This window comes from Caloenas nicobarica, chromosome 5, assembly GCF_036013445.1.
Source record: "Caloenas nicobarica isolate bCalNic1 chromosome 5, bCalNic1.hap1, whole genome shotgun sequence".
In the NCBI taxonomy this organism is placed as follows: Eukaryota; Metazoa; Chordata; class Aves; order Columbiformes; family Columbidae; genus Caloenas; species Caloenas nicobarica.
Genome location: NC_088249.1, coordinates 67,023,008 through 67,047,310, shown reverse-complemented (window position 1 = coordinate 67,047,310; position 24,303 = coordinate 67,023,008). Strand labels below are relative to the sequence as shown.

The 24,303-nt window shown below is 65.0% G+C and overlaps 5 protein-coding genes across 6 annotated transcripts; 1 reads left to right on the top strand and 4 right to left on the bottom strand.

Annotated features, from left to right (window-relative positions):
- Nucleotides 1-720: 720 nt before the first annotated feature.
- On the bottom strand, nt 721-7,912 carry TMEM132A (transmembrane protein 132A). 2 transcript variants are annotated; one of them, XM_065636216.1, is made up of 11 exons: nt 7,777-7,912; nt 6,538-6,752; nt 6,041-6,460; nt 5,588-5,946; nt 5,362-5,511; nt 4,366-4,567; nt 4,150-4,293; nt 3,863-4,065; nt 2,688-2,961; nt 2,292-2,483; nt 721-2,214 (listed from the first exon to the last, which is right to left on the bottom strand). In XM_065636216.1, exons 1-11 carry the CDS (start codon nt 7,865-7,867, stop codon nt 1,117-1,119), a joined length of 3,348 nt encoding a protein of 1,115 aa, XP_065492288.1. In that variant the 5' UTR covers nt 7,868-7,912; the 3' UTR covers nt 721-1,116. The 2 variants fall into 2 exon arrangements, with proteins under 2 accessions (XP_065492288.1, XP_065492287.1); XM_065636215.1 differs by having other exon boundaries at nt 3,863-4,293.
- A 785-nt stretch (nt 7,913-8,697) lies between these two features.
- TMEM109 (transmembrane protein 109) lies at nt 8,698-11,227 on the bottom strand. The gene is made up of 5 exons (XM_065636899.1): nt 11,198-11,227; nt 10,849-11,139; nt 9,968-10,198; nt 9,785-9,887; nt 8,698-9,703 (listed from the first exon to the last, which is right to left on the bottom strand). Exons 1-5 carry the CDS (start codon nt 11,225-11,227, stop codon nt 9,333-9,335), a joined length of 1,026 nt encoding a protein of 341 aa, XP_065492971.1. The 3' UTR covers nt 8,698-9,332.
- Nucleotides 11,066-15,661, top strand: PRPF19 (pre-mRNA processing factor 19). Its single transcript, XM_065636230.1, has 16 exons — nt 11,066-11,244; nt 11,516-11,665; nt 11,769-11,845; nt 12,422-12,563; nt 12,701-12,774; nt 12,873-12,935; nt 13,035-13,076; nt 13,173-13,247; nt 13,466-13,541; nt 13,779-13,888; nt 14,042-14,197; nt 14,279-14,348; nt 14,498-14,583; nt 14,863-15,033; nt 15,228-15,333; nt 15,558-15,661. Exons 1-16 carry the CDS (start codon nt 11,226-11,228, stop codon nt 15,653-15,655), a joined length of 1,515 nt encoding a protein of 504 aa, XP_065492302.1. The 5' UTR covers nt 11,066-11,225; the 3' UTR covers nt 15,656-15,661.
- A 622-nt stretch (nt 15,662-16,283) lies between these two features.
- On the bottom strand, nt 16,284-20,170 carry ZP1 (zona pellucida glycoprotein 1). Its single transcript, XM_065636227.1, has 11 exons — nt 20,011-20,170; nt 19,669-19,790; nt 18,290-19,589; nt 18,073-18,216; nt 17,800-17,984; nt 17,627-17,724; nt 17,307-17,434; nt 17,036-17,225; nt 16,813-16,963; nt 16,486-16,570; nt 16,284-16,390 (listed from the first exon to the last, which is right to left on the bottom strand). Exons 1-11 carry the CDS (start codon nt 20,168-20,170, stop codon nt 16,284-16,286), a joined length of 2,670 nt encoding a protein of 889 aa, XP_065492299.1.
- Nucleotides 20,171-21,291: 1,121 nt separating this feature from the next.
- On the bottom strand, nt 21,292-24,133 carry LOC135989415 (acyl-coenzyme A amino acid N-acyltransferase 2-like). Its single transcript, XM_065636234.1, has 4 exons — nt 24,114-24,133; nt 22,716-23,185; nt 22,401-22,603; nt 21,292-21,879 (listed from the first exon to the last, which is right to left on the bottom strand). The coding sequence occupies exons 2-4, from the start codon at nt 23,176-23,178 to the stop codon at nt 21,292-21,294; spliced, it is 1,254 nt and encodes a 417-aa protein (XP_065492306.1). The 5' UTR covers nt 23,179-23,185; nt 24,114-24,133.
- Between the last annotated feature and the right edge of the window lie 170 nt (nt 24,134-24,303).

Below are 24,303 nucleotides of genomic sequence, written 5' to 3'. Positions count from 1 at the left end.
CATCAGCGGTGGCACCTCATGGGACAAGATCCCCGGTGGCACCTCAGGGTCCCCCGAGCTCCATGGGGTGACGGCGCAGAGCAGGGGGGTTCCCTCCACCTCCCCCGTTTTTTGGGGCAGGAGGATGCTCTCGAGGCCACCAGCAGCTGGGACATGGCCAGGGACCTTCAGGGGACACCCCCATGGTGACCCCAAAGATGTGCCACCTGCTTTCACCCAAAATCGTGAAAGAAAATGTGGTCTGGGGGGGATTTTGGGAGCATGGAGAGCTGGTGGGGGTGCCTGCCCGTTGTCTGTCTCCTCTGAGCTTCCTGCCTTTCTCACCTACCAATTTTATATATATATATATTTTGTTATTATTATTTTTAAACTCGCGGAAACTGAAAAGCTTCTCACTGTCTCGCTGCTGAGTTGGATGGAAAATATCAGCCTACAGGAGGTAAACACAGCCCCCAGCCCCATTTCCTTAGGAAATCAGGCTGCAAAATAACACACCCCCCCCCAATCATTTTTTTTTTTTTGGTGGGGGGGTTGCCTTCATCCGGCAGAACATCGGCTTTTTGGGGTGGTTACTTCACCTCTGTCACCTCTCTGGCCCCCTCACTGTGTCTCCAACTTTCTCCCCCGCCAGCCCGGGGACAATGACAGGACACTTGTCTTTTTTTAAATATTTTATTTTTTTTTTTGTAACAACGTCAGAATTTTAAAAATCTGCCATAAATACCAGCCCCCGGCGGCCGCCCCTCCCCGGGGTGGGGCGTAGAAAATGTCAGTCGTACAAAATGGTGAAGCGGGGGGGGCACGGGCCCCTCCCTGGGATCAGACCACAGGACTCGTCACCATCATCATCATCATCATCACTATGAACACAATGTCGCAATGAGAGCCGAGCAGTAGGGACACCGATGTCACCGCGGTTTGGGGGGGCTGGTGTGGACCCCAGGCTGGGTGGAGACCCCCCCACCATCTGGGGCTGGTCCCTTGGGTGGCTCAGGCCACCAAGAGGGACATGCAGCGGTCCTGGGGAACAGGGGACACGTCCCCCGCCCAGGTGACACGAGGAGGAGGTGGGTCCCTTACTGGTTTGGGGGGGGCTGGGGGCTGCCCCCCCGGGGGTCAGGAGCTGCCCCGGATCCTCTCCATGTAGCTGCGGAGCTCCTCGGGGTCCCGCAGCCCCATGTCCTCGCACACCCAGCGGATGTCATCGTCACCGGCCACCAGGATGGACTGGACATTGGGGACAGGCTGGGGGGGCTCCTCGGGGACGCGGCGGGGGGCGAAGGTGACAAATTCCACCCGCTTCCTCCTCCCGCCGCCCCCCGGGGTGTCTTTGCGTGGCGTGGCAGTGCCAGCCGGGGGGACACCGGCTCGGTCACCCGGCGCGGTGGTGGCGGCGGGGACGTCGCAGCAGCAGCGCCCGGTGTCGGCTGCGGCGGGGGCGGCCGGGGGCTCGGGCTGCCGGCGGTCCAGTTGCCGGCTCAGCTCCTCCTGGTCGGTGCCCAACCAAACCCAGTTGTGGGGCTGGGGGGCCGGGGGGGTGGCCCCGGCGTCCGGCAGCTCCTTCTGCTGGTAGCGCAGGACGAAGAAGATGCAGTTGACGAGGAAGATGAAGATGGCGAGGCAGAAGACCCCCAGCAGGACGTACATGCCGATCTCCAGGTCGGTCACCCGCTGCGGAGCCTTCACCATCTCATCCTCCTCCTCCTCTTCGTCCCCGGCAGCGCGGCCGTGGCCGTAGCCTTCCTCCCCCTCCTCCTCTTCCTCGGAGGAGGACCCCAACCCTTGGAGCTTGGTGGAGGAAGGTCCCACACCAGCGGGGACCCTCCGCCGCGGCTCGGTGGCCACCGTCGCCGCCTCCCCCGACATGGCCCCCTCGGCGCGTGGGAAGGGCGGGCTGGGCCGGGGGGCGCCGCCGCGGGGCGTGGGGACGCGCCGGTTGTCCCCCACCTCGAGCCAGGCGGCGGCGGTGGCCAACGTGGCCACGCGGTGCCGGCCACGGCGACAAGCGTCCGGGGGGTGCAGGCTGAGCTGCAGCAGAGCCCCCCGCCCCGTGCCCTCTGCCACCACCCGCGGGTGGGCGGCGGGGACGCCGGGTGACACGGTGACCACGGCGGGGTCAAGCGAGGTCAAGGTCAAGGCTGCGTCCTGCCCATACAGCTCCAGCGGGGCCAGCGTGCGGTCGGAGAAGGACAGCCAGACGGACAGTGTCGCCTCCTGCCAGGGACACCAGGTGGGTGACACCGGGGTTTGGGGACACCAGGCATCTCGAGCATCCCCCCCACCCCTCTCACCTGCTTGGGGGCACGCAGGGTGGTTGTCCTCAAGGCGGTGGCGGTGACAACACCAGGGTGACCTGGCTCTGGGCGCAGCGTCAGGGACAGCCCAGCCACCAGCTGGGGACGCAGCTCCGTCACTGTCACCTTCTCCTCTGACACCACCAGCATCTGCTCCCCCAGGATGGAGTCGGAGAGCGGGGAGCGGACCTGGGGGGACACGGGGGGGACCTTGTGAGCCCCCAAACTGCGTGGCCTCTGTGTCCCCATCCTCTCCATGCCCTGTCCTGGTCTCCAGCCCCACTTTGTCCCTTTCTCCAGCCCCCAGGACCCCCTCCAGTCCCCCATCTCCCTCTCTCTCCCCCTAGGACTCCCCTGCACCCCTCCAAAAGGTGACACCCCCCCCAAACCTACCTCCACCGAGGTGACCCCTGGCTCCCGGCCGATCACAGTGTCCCCCTCCAGCGTGGCCACCCGGGGGTCCTGCACCCGGGTCCGGCTGGCCACCAGGTGGGTGACATCCAGGAGCCACTGGGGACCGGGCAGGTAGGCGAGGTGACGGCCACCGTCCAGGGGGTGGGCGACAAAGTGCGCCAGGATCCTCAGCGCCGTGCGCTGGTACTGGGGGCGGCAGCTCCGCGCCCGCCGATCGCCCTCCTCGCCGGGCTCGTCCGCCTCCGCCGGGGCACTGCGGGGGACACGGGTGTCACCAGCTCCGCGGGGCTGCTGGGGGGTGTCATGAGTGCGTGGGGGCTCGGAGGGGCTGGGGTGTTCAGCGCTGTGGGGCTCAGTGGGGCAGGGACACGTGTCACGAGTGCCGTGGGGCTCAGTGGGGCAGGGACACGTGTCACGAGTGCCGTGGGGGCTCAGTGGGGCAAGGACATGTGTCACGAGGGCTGTGGGGCTCAGTGGGGCAGGGACATGTGTCACGAGTGCCGTGGGGCTCAGTGGGGCAAGGACATGTGTCACGAGTGCCGTGGGGCTCAGTGGGGCAGGGACACGTGTCACGAGTGCCGTGGGGCTCAGTGGGGCAGGGACATGTGTCACGAGTGCCGTGGGGCTCAGTGGGGCAAGGACGTGTGTCACGAGTGCCGTGGGGCTCAGTGGGGCAGGGACACATGTCACGAGGGCCGTGGGGCTCAGTGGGGCAGGGACATGTGCCACAGGACTCAGCGGGGCAGGGACATGTGTCATGAGTGTGTGGGGGCTCAGTGGGGCAGGGAAATGTTTCACAAGTGCCACAGGGCTCAGCGGGACAGGGACAAATGTCACAAGTGCCACAGAGCTCAGTGGGGCAGGGACATGTGCCATGAGCATGTGGGGGCTCAGCAGGGCAGGGGCGCATCTCAGGGGTGCCATGGGGCTCAGTGGGGCAGGGACACGTGTCATAAGTCCCACATGGCTCAGCGTGATAGGGACATGTGCCACAAGTCCCCCAGGGCTCAGCAGGGCAGGGGACACGCACTCAGACACCCCGGGGCTCAGCGGGACAGGGACACGCGTCACGAGCGCGGTGGGGCTCAGCACCCGCTCCCAGCTGCCCCCTCGCCCACGGCCGCGGTGGCGGGGGTCACGGTCACTGATCTCACCTCTCGGGGCCGCCGGGCAGCCGCCAGCCGCGCACCTGCTCCAGCGCGGTGTCACCCAGCTGGACGCGCAGCGGCAGCAGCGGCGCCCAGACGGTGAAGCGCAGTGAAGCGTGCAGGCGCCGCGACCAAAAATCCACCCGCGCCCCCCGCGCCCCACGGCTCTCCTTGCCCCCCACGAACACGGCGTCGCAGGCGTCCGAAACCTGGGGGGGAACACGCAGAGGGGGAGCGGGCAGCCCCTGAGAGGGGCGAGGGGACAGTGGGGGGACACGGCGGGTCACGCTCACCTGCAGCACCTGTTTGTCGGCCGACTCGCAGCCCGGCGGCTCGGGGAGCTCGGTCACGCCGCCCCCCGCCTCCACCATCACCAGTTTGACCGGTACAGAACGGGGGACCCCGGTCAGCGGGGCTGTGTTGAGGATCTCCAGCTCCTGGGGGTAAATGGGGGTGAGCGTGTGGCCTCCCCATAACCTGGGGGGGGGGTCTGGTTTGCGGGTACCCACCTGTACGAGGGGGACGAGGGCGCGGACGTCCCGCTCTGACACCTGGATCTCCCAAACCAGTTTGTCCTTCTGGGCCTCGGGGTCCTGGCCCGGGTACTCCACCTGCCAGGTGAGGGGCCGCGCCAGCCCCCCCGGCGCCAGCCCCACCGTCCCGTTCTCCACCGCCAGCTCCAGGTGCAGGAACGTGGCCGAGTCGGCCACCCTGTGCCACCGCATGGGGGTCAGGGCTGCCCCGTGCCCCCCAGTTCCCCCACTGGGACCTACTGGGGTGGGACTGGTGCAATGCACGGATCCCCCTGGGCTATACTGGGATGGCAGCAATGCAGAACACAGGTGCTCCTGCTCCAACCGGGCCGTACTGGGATGGCGGTGGTGCAATGTAGGGGTCCCTCTGGGCCATACTGGGATGTAAGCAGTGCAACACAGAGGTACCCCTGCCCTGACTGGGCTATACTGGGATGGGAGTGGTGCAATGCATAGGTTCCCCTGCTCCAACTGGGCCATACTGGGATGGGAGCAGTGCAGTGCACAGGTCTTTCTGCTCCAGCTGGGCCATACTGGGGTGGGAGTGGTGTGATGCACAGGTCCTTCTGCTCCAACTGGGCCATACTGGGATGAGAGCACTGCAATGCACAGGTCCCCCTGGACCAACTGGGTCATACTGGGATGAGAGCACTGCAATGCACAGGTCCCCCTGGACCAACTGGGTCATACTGGGATGAGAGCACTGCAATGCACAGGTCCCCCTGGACCAACTGGGTCATACTGGGATGGGAGCAGCACAACATGAAGGTGCCTCTGGGTTATACTGGGATGGGAGTGGTGCAATGCACAGGTCCCCCCGGGTTATATGGGGATGCCTGCTTCAACTGGGCCATAATGGGACGGAGGCAGTGTCACGCACAGACCCCTATTGCTCTAACTGGGCTGCACTGGGCCCCCACACAGGAGCCCCCTCCCACACCGGGGACCCCCGGGGTGTCACGCCGCCCCCACCTCCATCCGCCGCGGTTGTCCCCGCTGCGCCGACACGTCACCACGGCCGTGGAGTGCTTGGGACCCCGCGTGCGCTCCAGCTGGGCGCTCCAGGCGCTGGGGACACCGGGGCGGGCGGCCACCACCTGCAGCCCCTTCTTCGCCTTGATCCTGTCACCAAACCCCCGTCACACAACGTCCCGTCACCCAGCTCGGCGGGGGTTCCCTGCCCACGGGGGGGGCTCACCGCAGCGTCAGCTGGTCGGCGGTGAAGTTGTTGCGCAGGGCGAGGGTGGCGGTGAAGCGTTGTCCCGGGCGCAAGGTGGCATCGGGGACCCGCAGCAGCACTTTGTCGTCCAGCCGAACCTCCTGCCACCGCACCGGCTCGGCCGCCCGCAGCTCCAGAGCCCCCAGGTATTGGGGTGCGTCCCCCCCGCGGCGGCTCCGCTCCCGGCCCCCTCCACCGCCGCACTCCCCTGGCCCCACCACACCGTAGTGCAGCTCAACTGGCTCGGGGGGCTCCCCGGGGGGGTCGGCTGCCCGTGGGGACGGGGAGAACCAGCGCGGGGGGATCTCCAGCTCCACCACGCAGACGCCCAGAGGTGCCTGGGGGGGTGGAAAACAGGGTCACAGGTCAGCGGGGGGATGAGCGGGGTGGTCCCCAGGGTGGGGGGCTCCTGCCCCGGTGGGCGGCACTGACCTGCAGGCGACACGTCCCACGGGCCACCCGGCCACGGTGGTGCGCGTGGAGGGCGACGCACGGGAGGTCCCGCTCCTCGGGGTGGTCCCGATCCCTGGGGTGCTCCCTGGGGTGCTCCCGTTGCCCGAGGTGGTCCCGCACCCCATGGTGGTCCCGCTGCCCAGGGCGGTCGCGCTCCCTTGGGTGCTCCCGTTGCCCAGGGTGCTCCCCAGGGTGCTCCCGTGCCCCAGGGTGCTCCTGCACCCCAAGGTGGTCCCTAAGGTGGTCCCGCTGCCCCAGCAGCCAGTCGGGACCCTGCAGATGGAAAAGGACGCGGGCGACGGGCTCGGTGGGGGACACGGCGCTCTCGAGGGACACGGCGCGGATGGCCCACGCCGCCGAGGGGCCGTCCCCCCCCGGGGGGGGCTCCGTGGGCAACTCCTGCAAAAAAAGTACAGGGACGGTGTTGGGGGGCCGGGCCGTCCCAGGGGTGGCGGGGGCTGTGGGGGCGGTTTTACCTGGCGGGTGCTGAAGGGGGGGTAGGTGGCCCGGACGAGGGGGTGCGCAGGGGGACCGTGCCGCAGCAGCAGGAAGGTCTCGGTGCGGGCGTGCAGGGAGGCGTTGGGGGGCACGTCCTGGTCCGCCCGCTGCAGCCGGTAATACTCAGGCACCCCCAGCACCTCCAGATCCGCCAGTAGGTACACGGGGTCGGGGGGGTCCCCATCGCCCCTCGCTGCAAGGACAGGGGCCATGTCACCGGCCTCGGTGGCCACGGAGGCAAAGGGTGCCAAGGGGTGGCGAGTGGGGCTCTCAGAGCCCACAGTCTGATGCTGCAGCTTGGTGACAGCTCCTCTGCCCCCAGGACCCCCTGCACCCCCATCTCCCTCCCTCTGCCCCCAGGACCCCTCCAGTCCCCCCACGTCCCTCCTTCTGCCCCCACGACCCACTCCAGGACCCCCCTGGCCACCGCTGCCCTCTTGGGGACAAGGACACCCTGCACCCCAGGATGCTGCCCCATCGCAACCCTTGTGCCCCCCCGGTGACACCCCACTAATGCCAGGGTCAGCGCTGGGGGGTCCAGCGTGGTTCCCCCCCAGGCCTGGCTGCTCCCCACTAACGAAGCGGCGCTCGTTAGGCTGCCCCGGCTGTGCCACCGGGGTGGGGACCCGCTCCCCCCGGGGGGACAGGAATGGTGACAGGTTTCCCAGGGTGGGGGGATCCGGGATCCCCATGCGCAAGGAACAGATCCCGTCGGGATCCCCCTTCCCCACGGGGGACAGATCTCACCCGATCCACAGCTCCCCGTGGGCATGGGAGGGGGCAGCTCCCCCCGCGGGCAGATCGCGGGGGATCGGGTGAGCGGGGAGATCACGGGGTGGGGGAAGCAGATCCCTCGGGCCGCGGGGATCCCGTGTGGATGGCGGGGAGATCCACCCCCTGAGATCACAGCGGATCCCACGCTCCTGGGGGGATCGCATGTGGCAGAGGGGGAGCGGATCCCCTCGGGATCTTGGGGGATCCGGGGAAAGGGGGGAGGGGGAACCTGGGGGGAGCGGATCCCGGCGATCCCGAATGCGGGGAGACAGGTCGCCCGGGATCGCGGGACCCCCGGTGGGAGCGGATCCACGCGGGATGGCGGGGATTTCCCCCGCGATCGGGTGCGGACCCCGGCGCGGGGCTGCCCGCGGTGCCGGTCTCGGTGTCGGTGCCGGTCCCGGTGCCGGTCCCGGTGTCGGCGCCGGTGCCGCCGCACTCACCTGATGCGCAGAGCAGGGCGGCGGCCAGCAGCGCCAGCCGCGTCCCCGGGGCCGGTACCGGAGCCGGTACCGCGGCCGGTGCGGGGGCCATGGCCGGGGCTGGCTCCGCAGAGCCTCCGTGCCGGCGGCACCGCCGCTCCCGTCCCTCCGCCTCCGCGCCCAGACAATGGGGCCGGGGCGGGACCGGCACCGGCGCCGCCTCGTCCCGCCGGGTCCTAAACACCGGCCCTGGGCAGCGCCGGGCACCGCTCCCGCCCCGGCCCCGTTCCTGTCCCCATCCCCGTCCCACTCCCGTCCCCGTCCCCAGCCCCATCCCACTCCCCATCCCCATTCCTGTCCCCATCCCTGTTCCCGTCCCCTTCCCTATCCCCATCCCTGTTCCCACTCCCATCCTGTCCCTGTCCCCATCCCTCTCCCCACCCCATCTCTGTCCCCATTCTTGCCCCCATCCCATTCCCCACCCCTGTCCCCATCCCTCTCCCCATTCCTATCCCTATCCCTGTCCCAGTTCCCCCCAGGTGACACAATGGGTCATGCGGAGGGACCCCCCCCAACACGGGGGACTCCCACACCAGTTCGTGTCCATCCTTCCCTGTCCCACCCCGACTGGGGCAACTGGGGGACACTGGGGACACGGGAGGGACCGCAGGGTAGCTGTTGCCGGGGACAGGAGGAGCAGGCAGCGGGGACAACTGGAGGGCGATGGGGACACGGACAAGGGGACGGATCCTGGCACGGATCAACCCCCCCTTCCCCCTCCTCCTCAGCAAACAGAAGGAGAGGGACAAGTGTAGGGCAAGCGTGACACCCTCTTGTGTCCCCGAAATGTGCCACCCATGTCCCCCAGCCCGAGTGGGGTGCGGAGGGGGGCAGGCAGCCCCCAAGGGGAACCCCCCCGCAGGGACAGCACCTGAGCCAGGCCAGGGTGAAACCGTCTTTATTCAGAACCGTATATCAAAACAGTCCAAAAAGCAGCTGAAAACCCAAGGACTGACAGCGTGACCCCCCCAAATGAGCAGAGACGCCCCCTCCCCCCCCCATTTTAGGCTGGGGTGATGCCTGGGGTGAGGAGCAAGGTCCCCTCTGATGGGCACAACAGCCACCAGGGTGGGTGAGGAGGAATTGGGGTGTCCCTGTGTCCCCCCCACCATGGTAGGGGGGATTGGGGTGTTCCTGTACTCCCACCTGCCGTGGTAGGGGGGATTGGGGTGCTCCCCCCCACCGTGGTAAGGCTGGATTTGGGGCTGGGGGGAAAAGGGGGCCATGCGACTCCTCCTAGGGGAAGGCACTCATGGCTGGTGTTAAGGCACTGTGGTGTGTGTGCAGGGAGGGGAGCTCCAGTTTTGGGAGCGCTGCACTGAGGGGGGCCCCCCCAGCAGGATGAGGGGACCTTCAGTGACACTGGGGGGCTCCCAGGCTGGTGTGCACCCCGGGGTGGGGGGGGCTTACAGAGGCAGGGGTGAGGGGTGCGCAGAGAAAGGGGCGCAGGGTGCTCAGCATGGAGGACGCAAAATCGGGGGTACAGAGCTGGTGTGACGCCCCAAGGTGCGGGGGGTTCACTCCTCCCAGTTCCGAGGGCCCCCCCACTTCTGCCGCCGCCGCAGCTCCTCCACCTTCCACTCCAGGCTGCGCACGGCGGCGTCCAGGCGGGCGCTGGAGCTTGGGGGGGCCAAGAGGCTCCCCAAAAGGGTGTAGAGCACCCAGAGCCCCAGCAGCATCCCCGCCTGCGCCGTGGGGCTCTCGGGGGACGCAGTGACGTGCAGGAAGGCACCCAGGAAGCAGCAGAGTGTCACCCAGCGCAGGGCAGGGAGCAGGAGCCCCCGCACCCGTGACAGCACCCAGGACCCCGCCAGAGCCACCAGACCCCACAGCAGCACCCGCTGCACCTCCCCGGGAGCCAGTGCTGCTGCACGCACCAGCCGGTCACCTGCGGGAAAGTGTCACCGGTGTCACCGGCGTGGGTGGATGAAGCCGGGGTGATCCCCCCCCACCTCCCCTCGACGCTCACCGGTGACACCGGAGGCGGCCAGGAGGTCACCGATGATCCTGCAGAGCGTGGTCAAAGCCACCGAGATCCCCGAGGACACGAGCCAGAGGGCGGCGGAGAGGCTCTGCGGGGACAAAAAGGGGTGGCAGTGGGTGGCAGCCCCGCCGTGTCCCTAGAGGAGGGGACAGCGGGGACAGACCTCACCTCTGCCACCAGCCGCAGGGGCTGGGGACCCACCCAGCTCTCCAGGGTGTCCCAGGTGGCTCGGCCCAGCCGTGACAACAGGTCATCGGGGACAGCGCTGGGACCCCCAAACCCGTCCTGGCTGTCCCCCGCTGTCACCCCGAGGAGGGGGACCCACAGCAGCACGGCCAGCAGGGCCCGGCGCCCCCCGTCACCCCACATCGTGTGCGTCCCGCCGCCGGGCCGGGGTCTCTGTGGGGAGAGGGACCCCCCCGCGGTGCTGACACGTTCCCCCCGCCATGGCGGGGCCACCTCCGGGCGGCTTTGGGGCAGCTGTCCCCTGTGTCCCCCCCCGCCCGGCTATCTTTAGGTCGGACGTCACCGGGACGCCCAGCCCAAGGTCGCGGGCCCGGTTTAGGGGGGTCACTGTGACAGCCCCTGGCCCGGCGGAGGGCGCGGGTGCCGCGCAGCCGTCGCTGGCCCCCCCGGACCCGCCCCGTCCCGGGACCCCCCGCTCCCGCCCCCCCAGCCGCCCCGTCCGTCTCCGGTCCCGGGGTGTCCCCGTGTTCCCCCCGAGCGGGGGGTTCCCCCTTCCCCCCCACAATTACCACCCCCATTCCCCCCACACTTCTTCCTCCGGGCCGCCCCCCCCCGCCAGGACACCCCCAAACCCGCCGGGACCCCCGTGTCCCCCACCCCGGGACCCCCACCCCGGGACTCCCCACCCCCGGTGCCCCGCGCCTTGTGTGTCCCCGCCCGAGTCCCGGGTCCCCCACCCCGTCCCCGCGCCCCCCCCGCCCCATCCCCACCCGCCCGGGCCCCCCCGGCTGGGGCAGCGCTCACCGCCGCCGCGCGGGGGCGCTGCGGAGCCGGGCGGGCCCGGAGCGCGCGCACACACGCACCGGCCGCCGCCGCCGCGGGGCACGCCGGGAGCTGTAGTCCGGGGGCCGCCGCGGGGCACGCCGGGAGCTGTAGTCCGTGGAGGGGGGTGCGCGCCGCCGCGCGCGCAGTGCATGCTGGGACGCGGTCGCCATAACAACGGGCGGGGCGCGGGGCACGCCGGGAGGCGTCGTTACTGGTTGAGGTGGGGGGGGGGGGGAGCTTTGGCGCGGGGCACGCCGGGAGCGCTTCCGTTTCCGGTGGTGGCGGAGCGGTGGCGGCGCCCGCGTGAGCCGGTGGGAGCGTCGCGAGCGCTGCCCGGAACCGGAACCAGCACCGGAGCTTCGAGTGGAGGCGGAGCGGCCCGCAGGCCGAGCCCCGCGGCTGCCGGGCCCCCGCCATGGCCCTCATCTGCTCCAGTGAGCGGGGGGACGGGGGGACCGGGCGGGGAGGCCCCGTTCGGTACCGTAATCCCCCGTTCGGTACCGTAATCCCCCGTTCGGTACCGTAATCCCCCGTTCGGTACCGTAATCCCCTGTTCGGTACCGTAATCCCCCATTCGGTACCGTAACCACCGGGCGGTACCATAACCTCTGTTCGGTACCGTAACCCCCGGGCGATACCGTAGCCCCCGTTCCATACCGTAGCCCCCTTTCGGTACCATAACCCCCGTCCCCCTCCCCGCCGCAGTTTCCAACGAGGTCCCGGAGCACCCCTGCGTCTCCCCGGTTTCCAACCACGTCTACGAGCGGCGGCTGATTGAGAAATACATTGCGGAGAATGGCACCGACCCCGTGAATAACCAGCCCCTGTCCGAGGAGCAGCTCATTGACATCAAAGGTACCCGCGGGGAGGGGGGGTCGTGCCGGTTCTCCCGTCCTGCGGGGACTGGGGGGTGCGGGAGGGGGTTTTTGGGAGGGTGACAGTGTTGTCTCGTTGCCAGTCGCCCACCCGATCCGGCCCAAGCCGCCGTCCGCCACCAGCATCCCAGCCATCCTCAAGGCGCTGCAGGATGAATGGGTGAGTAACCGGGGCAGCAGCAGCCTGCAGCTTTCACAGGCGCGTTTTGGGTGGAAAAGACCCCCAAGATCATCGAGTCCAACTGTTCTCCCACCTCTGGCACTGCCCCATGTCCCTGAGAACCTCATCTCCGTCTGTCCAACCCCTTCAGGGATGGTGACTCCACTACTGCCGTGGGCAGCCTGTTCCAATGCCCCACAGCCCTTCGGGGAAGAAATTGTTCCCCAGATCCAACCTCAACCTCCCCTGGCGCAACTTGAGGCGGTTTCCTCTGGTCCTGGTGCTTGTTCCTGGGGAGCAGAGCCTGACCCGCCCCTGGCTCCAAGCTCCTTTCAGGCAGTTCAGAGATCAGAAGGTCTCCCCTCAGCTCCTGTTCTCCAGGCTGAACCCCTCAGCTCCCTCAGCCGCTCCCCACTTGTGCTTCAGCCCCTTCCCCAGCTCTGTTCCCATCTCTGAACTCAGCACCTCAGGGCCTTTCTTGGCGTGAGGCGCCCAAAACTGACCCCAGGATTCGACCCCAAGCCTATTCCTCTCCCTGCCTGCACTTTTCCCTGCCTGACTCTGCCTGTTCTCCAGGACGCCGTCATGCTGCACAGCTTCACGCTGCGCCAGCAGCTCCAGACCACACGCCAGGAACTGTCCCACGCGCTCTACCAGCACGACGCCGCCTGCCGCGTCATCGCCCGCCTCACCAAGGAGGTCACCGCTGCCAGAGAAGGTGACGTGGGGTGACACGGGGTGGGGGCTGCAGATCTCGGGCATGCGAGGGGTCTCGGTGGCTGTCGCCGCACCAGACACAGTCTCCTTTCACCTCCGAGCACCTTATAAACTCGCGGTTTTTCTCTTCCCCCGCAGCTTTGGCCACTCTGAAGCCACAGGCCGGGCTCATCGTGCCGCAGGCGGTGCCGTCCTCGCAGCCCAATGTGGCGGTGAGTCCCCGCTGCCCCTCTGGGTGCTTTCCCCTCTCGCTGCCGATGTCCCCTCGTCCCCTCTCTGGGTTTAACCAGCCCCATTTCCATCCGCGCAGGGAGCCGGCGAGTCCATGGACCTGGGCGAGCTTGCAGGCATGACCCCCGAGATCATCCAGAAGGTAAAAGCTTTTTACTCACGCCGCTCCAGCCCGCAGCGGTAGTTGTTGCCCCTCCTCCCCGCAGGAAAACCCCACTGTGACCCCCTTCTCGTTTCACAGCTTCAAGACAAGGCAACAGTGCTGACCACGGAGCGGAAGAAGGTACATGGCCCTGTTTTGCTCCCAAAACACCGTGGTGGCTGAGCTGTGCTGCGAGAGCCCCTGACGTTTTATCTCCGCGCTGTTTTCCTTTCGCAGAGAGGCAAGACTGTGCCAGAGGAGCTGGTGAAACCAGAGGAGCTCAGCAAATACCGGCAGGTTGCTTCACACGTGGTGAGTGCCATGATGCAGGTGGGGGCTCAAGAAATCCCCCTGGCCCCTCCTGTGCCACTTTGCAGCATCGATAAGTGACAGATTTGTGACTCTGTGCAACAGCCCACAGTTTTCTTGCTCGTGGCATTTATTTTCTTGCTTGTGGCATTAATTTTCTTGTTCCTGGCATGAATTTTCTTGCTTGTGGCATTAATCTGGCATCCTCCTCCATCGCACAGGGGCTGCACAGCGCCAGCATCCCGGGAATTCTCGCCTTGGACCTCTGTCCTTCGGACACCAACAAGATCCTCACTGGTAAGGGAAGCTCCTCCGCTTGCCAGGGACTCGCATGGTGTCACCAAGAGCCTGTGCCTGCCTGGAAGCGGGTCCCTTTGTGCCTTTTTTTGGGGACAGAGGTGGGGCAAAGGGGCGCAAGGGATTCTCTGGCCTCATGGCAAAGCTGCTGGGGATGGTGATTGCCAGGGAAAGTGGATGAACTTGGCCTTGGTTGCCACAGATGCGTCTCTCACCACTTCTTGCTTTGTTTTCCAGGCGGGGCTGATAAAAACGTTATTGTCTTTGACAAGAGCTCAGAGCAGATCCTGGCCACACTCAAGGGACACACCAAGAAGGTCACCAGCGTCGTCTTCCACCCATCTCAGGTGCGCTCAGCCCGGCGTTTTGCCTCTTCCGTCGCAACCAAATTTGCTTTTCTGGGCCAGTTTCTGGTGCTGGGCCTGTCAAAACTTCCCTCAGATGGAGAGTTGGTTTTTTTTTTTTGGTGTTAATAACATCTCTGCCTCATTTCTGTTTAGGATTTGGTGTTCTCGGCTTCTCCCGATGCCACCATCCGCATCTGGTCTGTCCCCAACGCCTCCTGCGTGCAGGTCGTCCGTGCCCACGAGGGCTCCGTCACGGGGCTGAGCCTCCACGCCACGGGCGATTATCTCCTCAGCTCCTCCGACGACCAGGTGAGACCCTCCCAGAGTCACAGACCCCCCTCCTGCCTTCTCCTCTCTCTCTGCTCAACATTTTTGTTCTTTTTTTTCCAGTATTGGGCTTTTTCGGATATCCAGACAGGCCGTGTCCTCACCAAGGTGACAGATGAGAGCTCTGGCTGTGGTAAGATGAGTCTCCCCACCCTGGGGGGCCTGTTGTGAGCTCAGAGAGAGGGAAATTTTCCACCTGGAGCTCAAAATAACTCTGAGGGGGGCTGCTAAAAATCAGAAAATCTCCTCAACCCTCGGAATCTCCTCTTTGTGTCTTTGCAGCTCTCACTTGTGCCCAGTTCCACCCGGACGGGCTCATTTTTGGAACAGGAACGATGGATTCTCAGATCAAGATCTGGGATCTGAAGGTAGGGGGAACAGGGGGGTGACAGGGAGGTGACATGTTGGGGGTTCGGTGCCTGGCAGAGCGTTGAGGCTGGGGTGCGATGCTGGTACGAGGTTTTGGGGAAACTCTTGTGAGTTTTTCTCTCCAAATACAAAGTTTCAGCTCAAGAGCGGCTGCTTCTGGTGCCGTAACTGGTCTTGTCGAGGGACAATAAAGCATTTGCTGTGTCCCCAAGAGAAGGGGTGACAAAAAGGAGGGTTTGTCACCGGTTGCTTAACCCTTTTAACTGTGTTATCCCCAGGAACGCACCAACGTGGCCAACTTCCCCGGCCACTCGGGCCCCATCACCAGCATCGCCTTCTCAGAGAACGGCTACTACCTGGCCACGGCGGCTGACGATTCGTCTGTCAAACTCTGGGATTTGCGCAAACTCAAGAATTTCAAGACGTTGCAGCTGGACAACAACTTTGAGGTGCGTCACCGTCCCCTTGTCCCCATGATGCGTCTGCTCTCCTGCTCTCCATCACCCCAGAATTTCTCCTGACCGTTGTCTTCTGCTTAGGGGGAGCCCCACGCAGAGGTGCTGCCCCCCCAGCACCCCAAAAAACCCTCCGTTTTTTTGGAGCTTTTTGGCCCAGATTTGAAGCCTCGTTCCCTTGTCCGCAGGTGAAGTCTCTCATCTTCGACCAGAGCGGTACCTACCTGGCGCTGGGCGGGACGGACGTGCAGATCTACATCTGCAAGCAGTGGACGGAAATCCTCCACTTCACAGGTGAGATGGGGCAGAGGTTCGGGGGGGAGCTCTAGGTTGTTTTTTGGGGCTAGAAAATGGCTTTTCGGGGATGGAAAATGGCTTTTTGGGGGATAGAAAATAGCTTTTTAGGGTCTGTGGGGATGAAAAGTGCCTCTGCCCGCAGCAAGACCCTTGGGCGGGGGTTGTCCCCAGTTGCTGCCATGACCCCACAGGATGGTTTTTATTTTATTTCCTCCCCCCAGAGCACAGCGGCCTCACCACGGGAGTGGCTTTTGGCCACCACGCCAAGTTCATCGCCTCCACCGGCATGGACCGCAGCCTCAAGTTCTACAGCCTGTAACGGGGTTGGGGGGGGGGGGGGGGGGGCGGGTCTCGCTGCCGCGCTGGGGCTCGGGGAGGGAATTTTGGGGTGGGGAGGGGAGCAAGTGGTTTATCGCTTCTTCATTGCCTTCTGCGCTTTCTCCTTTTAGTTTTCTTCTTTTTGAGTTTCGTGTGTGTCTTTTTCTGCCTTTAGTTTTTCTTCTGCAGTTGTAACGCGCGCCGGGAGGTTCCAGCCCCGGCGCTGGGGGGTGTTTGTGGTCAGGGAGGGGGGCAGGGGTGTGGAATTTCAGGGCGAGGGGCGACACACAGTGCAGGTTTTGTAAGCAGTGATCTAGTTTCAGTAAGGAAATAAAAGAATGATTCACCGGAGCGCTGTGTCATCCTGGGCGTACGGAAGGCAGAGAGGAGGCTTGGGGGTTGAGAGGAGGTTTGGGTGCCACCAGCTCTGGGATGGGGACAAGGGACTGTCCCCAAGGGACAAACCACCACCGCCACCACATTATGAACCGATTTATTTTTCCAGCTTGCTGGGGGATGTCCAGTGGTGTCTGGCTGGAGGAAGAGGAGGAGGAAGAGTTGAGTTAGAGCTGGGATGAAGGGGGGGACAGTTCAGGTGGGGAGGGGACACTCACCCCATCACTTTGGCCTCAGCCTCTCTGTGCCTTGTGGACCTTGGGGAAGACGATGCTTCCCTGCAAGGTGACGGTGGCCTCAGACTCAGCTGTCCCGTTGTCTCCCAGAGAGCGGCGGGCTCCTGCGGAGGGGCAGGGGGTTGGGGTGGGAAGCTGGGGGGGGCGACAGGCGGGGGGGCGACAGGCCGGGGCAGGTGACGGGCACCCCCAGACTCACGCGAGGGCACTCCCAGCTGGCAGGAGGGCCGGCAGGGCTCGGGCTGGGCCAGGTGACACACCGAGGCGCTGCAGGAGATGTACACCTGAGAACGGGGGGGTGAGACTCAGCGGGGCTGGGGGACACCCCGAGAAGGGGCTCTGACCCCCCAAAAAAGAAGAGTGGGGTCCTCGTTGCAGTTGTGGAGTTGGGAGAGGAAGATGCTGCACCAGCACCCTGAAAACGTGGTGGGAGGGAGGATTGGTGACACTGGGGGGCTCAGGGGACAACGGGAGACATCTGAAGTCCCTGCCCACCCCTTGGGGTGATGCTGCAGGACCCTCACACCTCTCCCTCCAGCACGGCCATGGATGGCGGCTCCACGAAAGTGAAGGTGGAGATGACGAAGCGCTGGTAGTGACTGGGGAAGGGCAGCTGCGGCGTGGCCGGTCCCACCGGCACCAGCTGTGTCCTGTAGTTGTCACCCGTGTAGGGACACCTAGGTGTGCGAGAAGGACCTTTGGTTGGTACAGTGACCCCCCTCACACCCTCCTGCCCCACCACCACTTACCCATCCACCAGGATGGGCCACTGGGGCTCGGTGGTGCCGGTGGCGCCGGGGGATGCCCAGCACTGGTGCAGAACCAGCACCAAGTTGGGGTCTGTCTTGTGCAGCAGCCGAACCTCCACGTAGACGGGGTCGCGCAGCACCCGCACCAGCGGGAAGTCGCCCTCGGCGTGGTACGAGCTGTAGCTCTCATCTGCGGGGAGGGCGAGGGGGTGAGCGGGACAAGGGTGGGGGGACGTGGGGGGACGTGGCGGGACACAGGGTGGGTGCTCACCGGTGGCGATGCGGAGCTGCAGCCCCAGCGGCCCCTGCACGGCCAGGGGGCTGACGGTGGGGGGCACAGCCACCTCCATGCGGAGCGGCAGGAGGTCGCTGGCGTTGTAGATGCAGCGAGCTTGAAGGCTGGGGGTGGCAGAGCAGAACTGGGTGTCCCCCCCACCCGGCATCTTCAGCACCCCCCAGTATCCCCAAGGAAGGGGGGTCCTGGGGGTTCTGGTAAGTGGGGGGGACAGGTCTGGGGGTGCTGCAGGTGGATGGGACACAGGACAGGCGTTGCCGAGGGGGTGTCCCAGCTTCGCCCCCCACTCTGCTTACATGTAGGTGCTGTCGCGGGTGACAGAGCCGCGGGGGGACCCCTGGACGTCGATGGTGGAGATGAGCTGGTTCTCATAGACCAGCCGGTCCTCGATCACCTGGGGGGACACGCACGAGGTGTCAGTGTCCCCACCGCGCTCTGAGCGCCTTTTGGGGAGGAGACGCCCCCGAACCTGGACGGTGGTGCCGCACTGGGTGACGGCGAAGCGGAACATGACGAAGGCGTCGGTGACGCGCAGGGGCTGGCAGCCGGGCTGCGCGCTGGCCAGGCGCACGCTGTCCAGGTTGTAGGGCTGGGTGACGAGTCCCCGCGGCACCACCAGCACGAAGTGACCGTCCAGCAGGCACTGCACGGTGGCTTGTGACACGAGGCGGGTGACCCATGAGCACCCGTCACCCCCCTGATGAAGACGGGGTGTCCCCAGGGACCCCCACAAACATCCTACCCGTGTTGCCATAGTAGCAGGGCACCACACGGTCCATGTCATCGTAGCAGCACCCCGCCTGCAGACACGGCTCCCGGCCCGGGGGGGCCACGCACGCCATCCTCCCCGCCGTCACCTGGCACTGCTCCCGCGTCAGCTGCGTCCCTGGGGTGGCACATTGTCACCCTGAGCGTCCCCCTGCCAGAGTGTCCCCCACCGTCCCGCCCCGTGTCCTTACCTGCCCCTGCCGAGGGGTAGAAGAGAGCCGTGGATTGCAGCAGCCTGGGCTGAGACTGAAGCCCAGGGTGCAGTAAGCCAGGCTGGGCTTGGGGCTGGAGTCCTGGACTCATTAAACCCGGCTGAGGCTGAGCCTGGAACCCAGGATGGACCAAACCTGGGTGGGACTGGAGTCCTGGGTGCATTAGGCTGGGTTGGGGATGGACCAGCCGAGTTTGGCTCTGCAGAGCTGGGTGGACTAAACCGGACTGGGGACCAAGGTGAGACAGCCCAGTTTGGCTCTGGAGCCCAGGGTGGAGGAGACCAGTTTGGGACTGGGTCTGAAGGCTGGGGCGAGTTAAACCCGGCTGGTTTGGGGGCTGAGCTCCTGGGCGTATAAAGCCAGTTTGAGTTTGAGCACCAGCGTGTGTTAAGCCAGACTGAACACCAGAGTGCACCAAACCAGGGTGGCTTTGGGTCTGAACCCCTGGGCGAAGAAAACCTGGTTGGTTTTGAGCTCCAGGGCGCACAAGCCCAGCCTGGTTTTGGTTTTGAACCCCTGGACGAAGAAGATGTTGGGTTTGAGCTCCAGGATGCACCAAACCAGCCTGGTTTTGGATCTGAACCCCGGGACGAAGAAGATGTTGGGTTTGAGCTCCGGGATGCACCAAACCAGCCTGGTTTTGGGTCTGAACCCCGGGACGAAGAAGATTTTGTTGGTTTGGAGCTCCAGGGTGCACAAGTCCCTGCTGATTTTGGGTCTGAACCCCTGGGCGAAGAAAACCTGGTTGGTTTTGAGCTGGAGGGTGCACAAGTCCTGGCTGATTTTGGGTCTGAACCCCTGGGCGAAGGAGGTTTTGTTGGGTTTGAGCTCCGGGGTGCACCAAACCAGCCCGGTTTGGGTTTTGAAGCCCAGGCCGGGCTGGGGGCTGCATGCCCGGGTGTATGAAGCCGCTGTGGGGCTGGAGCCCTGGGCGAGCCTGGCTGGGCTGGGACTGAATCCCTGGGTGCAGTAGGACAGGCTGGGTCTGAGCTATGGGATGTCCCCGCTCCGAGTGGCTTTGGGGAGAGATTTGGGGTCCTGGGTGGGTGAGGACAGACTGGGACACATGGTGCAGGAGGCCAGGCTGGGACAGGGGGACCAGGACGTTGTTCTGGGGCCGGCGGCCGGTGTCACCGCGGCCGGGCTGCTGCTCGGTGCGGGTGTTGACGATCTCATCGTCCGCCGTCTGCGGACATGTCATGTTGACTTGGTAGGAGGCCACCAGGACCCCGCTGAGCAGCAGCTCCTCCAGCTGCACCCTCAGGACGTACCGGTCCTCCTGCGGCGGGACAGGAGGGGCTGTCACCCCCCAGCCTGCTGGCACCAGGAGGGGACAACGGCGGAGATGGGGACATCACCTTGACCAGGACGTGGCAGCCCTCGTAGCCGGAGGAGAAGATGACGGTGCCATCCGCCCCAGTGTTGAGCCAGTGGAGGCAGATGGAGCAATTGGCCACGTCGAAGCGGGTCCCAAATTCGTCTGTGGGGACACCGTGGGAAGGTGAGGTGACACAACTGGGTGCCGCGATGCTCAGAAACCGTCCCCATGCCAAAAATCCCACCCAATCCATCAGGCTGATCCCATCAAGGATGGGATCTTCCCCACCAGCACCCCGCGGCACTGAGGTTTTGGAGTAACCCCAAGGGTTCCGGCACATGTCACCCCAAAAGGAGACCTGGGCGGGGGGACAGTTTCTCACCCATGACTTTGAAGCGGACGGTGCGGCCGGGGGGAGGATGCGCCAGCAGCTGCATCCCGTGGTCCCCGCAGTCGTAGCGGTAGCGCAGGAGCGAGACGGCGGCTCGCGGACCCGGGGGCAGCAGGAGCAGCAGCAGCAGGAAGGAGCAGCCCCGTCCCATGGCGGTGACAGTGACACCGGGGCTTGTCCGTGGCTCAGCGCTGGGGACGGGGATTTATAGGGCTGGGACGTGGCGGGGGGGGGTCAGATGACCGGAGGGCCGTGCCGGTACGGTGCCCGGCCAGGGCTCCGCGCTCTCCTGCCGCCGGCGACCTCGGTGCCCCCGACCGTGCTGTCACCTCCCGCGGCCGTGCCGGGGTCACCAGGGAGGGACGCGAAGCTCTTTGTCCCACGGTGGGAGAGATTGTCCCTGCGAACCGCGACAGGGGACGATACCGATGGGGAGGGGGCTGGTGTGTGTCCCCCCCGCCTTGTCACAAGCCGGTGAGGACAGCGATGGCATCTGGGGACATCTGGCTCCCCGCTGCCAGGGACTGGGAGCAGCTGAGGGACCAAGGGAGCACGATGTCACGTCTCTGGTGAGGTCTGGGGACAGGCAGTGGGGTAATTGTCCCCAAATCCCCCCCCTCGGTGGCTGCACACCCTGCTGGCAGTGCCACCAGGAACAGAAAATCCTCCACAGGGCACTTTGTCCCCTGGGAGAAGTGACCTCGGTCCCCTGGGGTGGCTGCTTTGGGGGTTTCCTCTCCCCCTGTTTTCCAGGACTTTCCTTTCTGGGTTTTGTCTGTATTACAGACTAAACCAAGTCACCCCGCTGCCCTGGTACCGCTGCGGCGGTCATGGCCACCTCCTGCCGCGGCACGTGCCGGCCGTGCCCGCGACCCTGTGCCATCCCCTGCCCCAGCGTTTTGGGGGGGGTTAGATCCCCCTGCCCCATGGGAGTCGCTGTCCTCGGTGTTTTGGGGGGAAAACCCACCCAGATCCCACCACCTCTTGGCACTGAACCCCAGTTCATAGCGAAAGGGTGTGCAGAGCTGGGGGTTTGGCTATAGCCCACCCCCAAAATCTTAACAGCCTCATTAAACAGTGATATGAGCTCCAGTGACACCCCAACTTCCCTCGTGCCTGTAGAGGTACCTATAGACACCCTGGGGTCCTCCCACGTGCTGTCACCTGGTGTCCCCACCCCATAGGCACAGGCAGCGCTGCAGGCAGGGTGCACTTTATTGAGTGGGGTGACAACGGGGTGACCTTGGCCCCTTTCCCCCCACCCTGCAGCCATCACAGCTTCACGGTGGTGGTGGGACCCAGCTGGAGCTCCAGGAACTGGACAATCTCCTGCCACGAATGCTCTTGAGCTTTGGCGTGGGCTTGGGCTTCACCCCCCCAAACCACCGGTTTGGGGGTGCCCCGAATGCTGGAGATGCTACAAAGGGGGGAGCCGGGGGGTTCAAGCAAGTGCCCGGCCCCAGGGTAGGAGAGGAGGCGGCAGCTCTCGGGTGACATCCGTGCCATGGCCAGCTGGGCAAAGAGCTTGCTGTTGAAGCTGCGGTCGTCCTCCCCCACCACGAAAAGGACCTTCCCGCGGATCTTCTCGGTGGGGATGGCTGAGGAGCTATATGCCGGGTCCTGGGGGTCTCCAAAAATGGCCGAGTTGTCGAAAGCCCCCATCTCGGTGAAGACAATGCGTTCGGTGAAGTAGGGGATGGGGGGGATGCGGAGGTCCCTGTAGAGCAGGGGGTTGCCGTGGAGGAAGGCCGTGCCGTTGATCCACACCGTGGCCACCACTTGCGGGAGGAAGGCGGCCATGGCCAGGGCCGCCTCTGCGCCTTTGGAGACGCCGATGACACCCAGGCCGGGGCCTTGCACCTACGGCGGGGGGCAGAAATGGAGCCAACTGGCAGCACCGCTCACCAGCATGTCACCGGGATGTCCCCAGGCACGAGGACACCCCGCTGGCTGGGACATCCCTGGTCACCGGGACATCCTGCTCGCTGGGATGTCGCCAGGACATCTTGCTTATCAGGATGTCCCTGTTCCCCAGGATACCCCATTCACTGGGACATCCTTGGTAGCCAGAATGTCCCAACGGCTGGGACATCCCTGGTCACCAGGACACCCTTGCTTATCAGGATATCCTGCTCATCGGGATGTCCCCAGTCACCAGGATATCCCACTCACTGGGATGTCCCTGCTCACCAGGACATCTCGCTCACTGGGATGTCCCCAGGACATCTCACTCACCAGGACATCCCCAGTCACCAGGACATCCTCACTGAGATGTCAGCAGGAAATCTTGCTTATCAAGATGTCCCTGGTCACCAGGACGTCCCATTCACCAGGATGTCCCCATAACTTGCCGGTACCACTCACCATGCTGCAAGGCTCACCTTGGGCTGCCGCAAAAGCAGCTCAGCCGCCTCCTCGAAATAATCCATGTCGAGCTGGGCCAGCGTGCGGGGCAGGTCCTCGTAGGCGAAGAAAGCCAGGGCCAGCACGGCGAAACCCCGAGTGGCCAACAGCCCTGCGCGGAACTCGATGAGGCCACCCGCACCCCCAAACAGGTCGATCACCCCCGGAAAGGGTCCTGGTCCTGCGGGAGAGACCGTCACTTTGGGGGGAAGAGGAGCCACTGGTGCCACCCCAGGGTGTCACCGCTGGGGACAAGGACAACCAACCGAGGGTACCCACACCCCGATGCTCACCGGGTGGCAAGAAGAGGGCCCCGCGGACTCGTCCCTCCCGGATGGCCACCCGCTGCACGCCGGGACCCACGTACCACCGCTCGGCCTCACAGGACGCCAGCAGCTGGTCCTGGGCACTGGTGACCAAGCAGAGGCCATCGAAGACCTCGAGGTGCAGGAGGAAGGGGCTGCCGACTACGTCGCGCTTGACCAGCCGTCGGAAAAGGGTGTCGGGCTGCAGGAACCAGAGCAGCCCCATGGGCCAGACGCCGGTGTAGCTGCCCCCCAGGGCAGGATGGCAGCCGGGGTCCACCTCGCCCGCCCCGTCGGCGCGGAAGAAAGCCCGAGATTGGAAGATGTCGCCCTGCTCGTCCGCCAGCCATGCCCGCAGGGTGACGAGCTGGGAGGGGGACAGTCCCCGAACGTGCACCTGCACTGGCCGGTCAGCCAGCGAGGATCGAGGTGTCACCGTCAACTCCACCATGGCGCACCTGGGGATGGAGGTGGGTGTCACCACTTGGGCTTGGAGAGCGCGATGGGGTGTCCCCCTGCCTCCCCAGGATCCTGGGGACATGGCGAGCACACCATGGGGTTCACAACCGGGTACTCAGTCACCTTTCACATTATACTCTTTAATTCTGTTATGTGTAATCATTTTTCAGCCTTTTATAAAAATCTGTTGTGTCTCTGTTCCTTATCACAACTACAAAAGGTTCTAAATGCTGTTTGTTCTATATTGACACGACTGTCACGTTTAGTTATTCTCATTATCACGTTTTAGTTGATTTTTCCTTTAAATGCAAATTATCTGAATCATGGTTATGGATCGGATATCTATACTTTTTTGAGGATAATGTCTAAAAATGTAAATGTTTATATGGCACTGTAGGAAAAGCCCGGCAAGGTAAGTCATTGTAGATGCGATCCAGAAGGTCTGAATTTACAGTGGGTGAAACCAGCGAATACTACTTTTGAAGCAGTAGCTTATAAAGGTAAATAATATTCCGTAAATTATTTAGTTAATAACCCCCCCCTCCCTCCCTGCTCCCCCACAAGGACACACAGCACCACACCCCCCCCAGCACCCCCATCCCCAGCCCTCCCTCAGCAGCCCCCCAAAACTCACCCAGCAGCAGGGACACCCCTTTTCCTTCTGTCCCCCCAGCACCCACCGTCCCCTCTCCCCGTCCTCCCCCTCTGCCCCCCAGGGCTGGACCAGGGGAGAGATTTGGGGGGACACGGCCCCCCCAGTCCCACACACGCCCTGTTTCAGCAGCCAGGCCGTGGGACCGATCCCAGTAATGCCCTGGCCCCAGTCCAGCCTGGGAGGAGACACCTTGTTCCCCCACATCCCCCTGAGCAGGAAAACAGCCCCCGAGCCCCAACCCCACGGGGGTGGGCTCCTCGGCCCCCCCTTACCTGGCGAGGCTCAGGCTGGGCTGGGGCCACGGCTCTGAGCGGGACGGGGAGGGGACGGGACTCTGCCCGCCCTGCGCTGCTTTTATCGCCTCGGCAATCATTAATCAAGGGAGCGGCGAGGGCAAAGACCTCCTGCCCTGTGACCGGGCTGGCTGCCCCCCCACGGTTCCGCTGGGCCCCCCCATAGCTC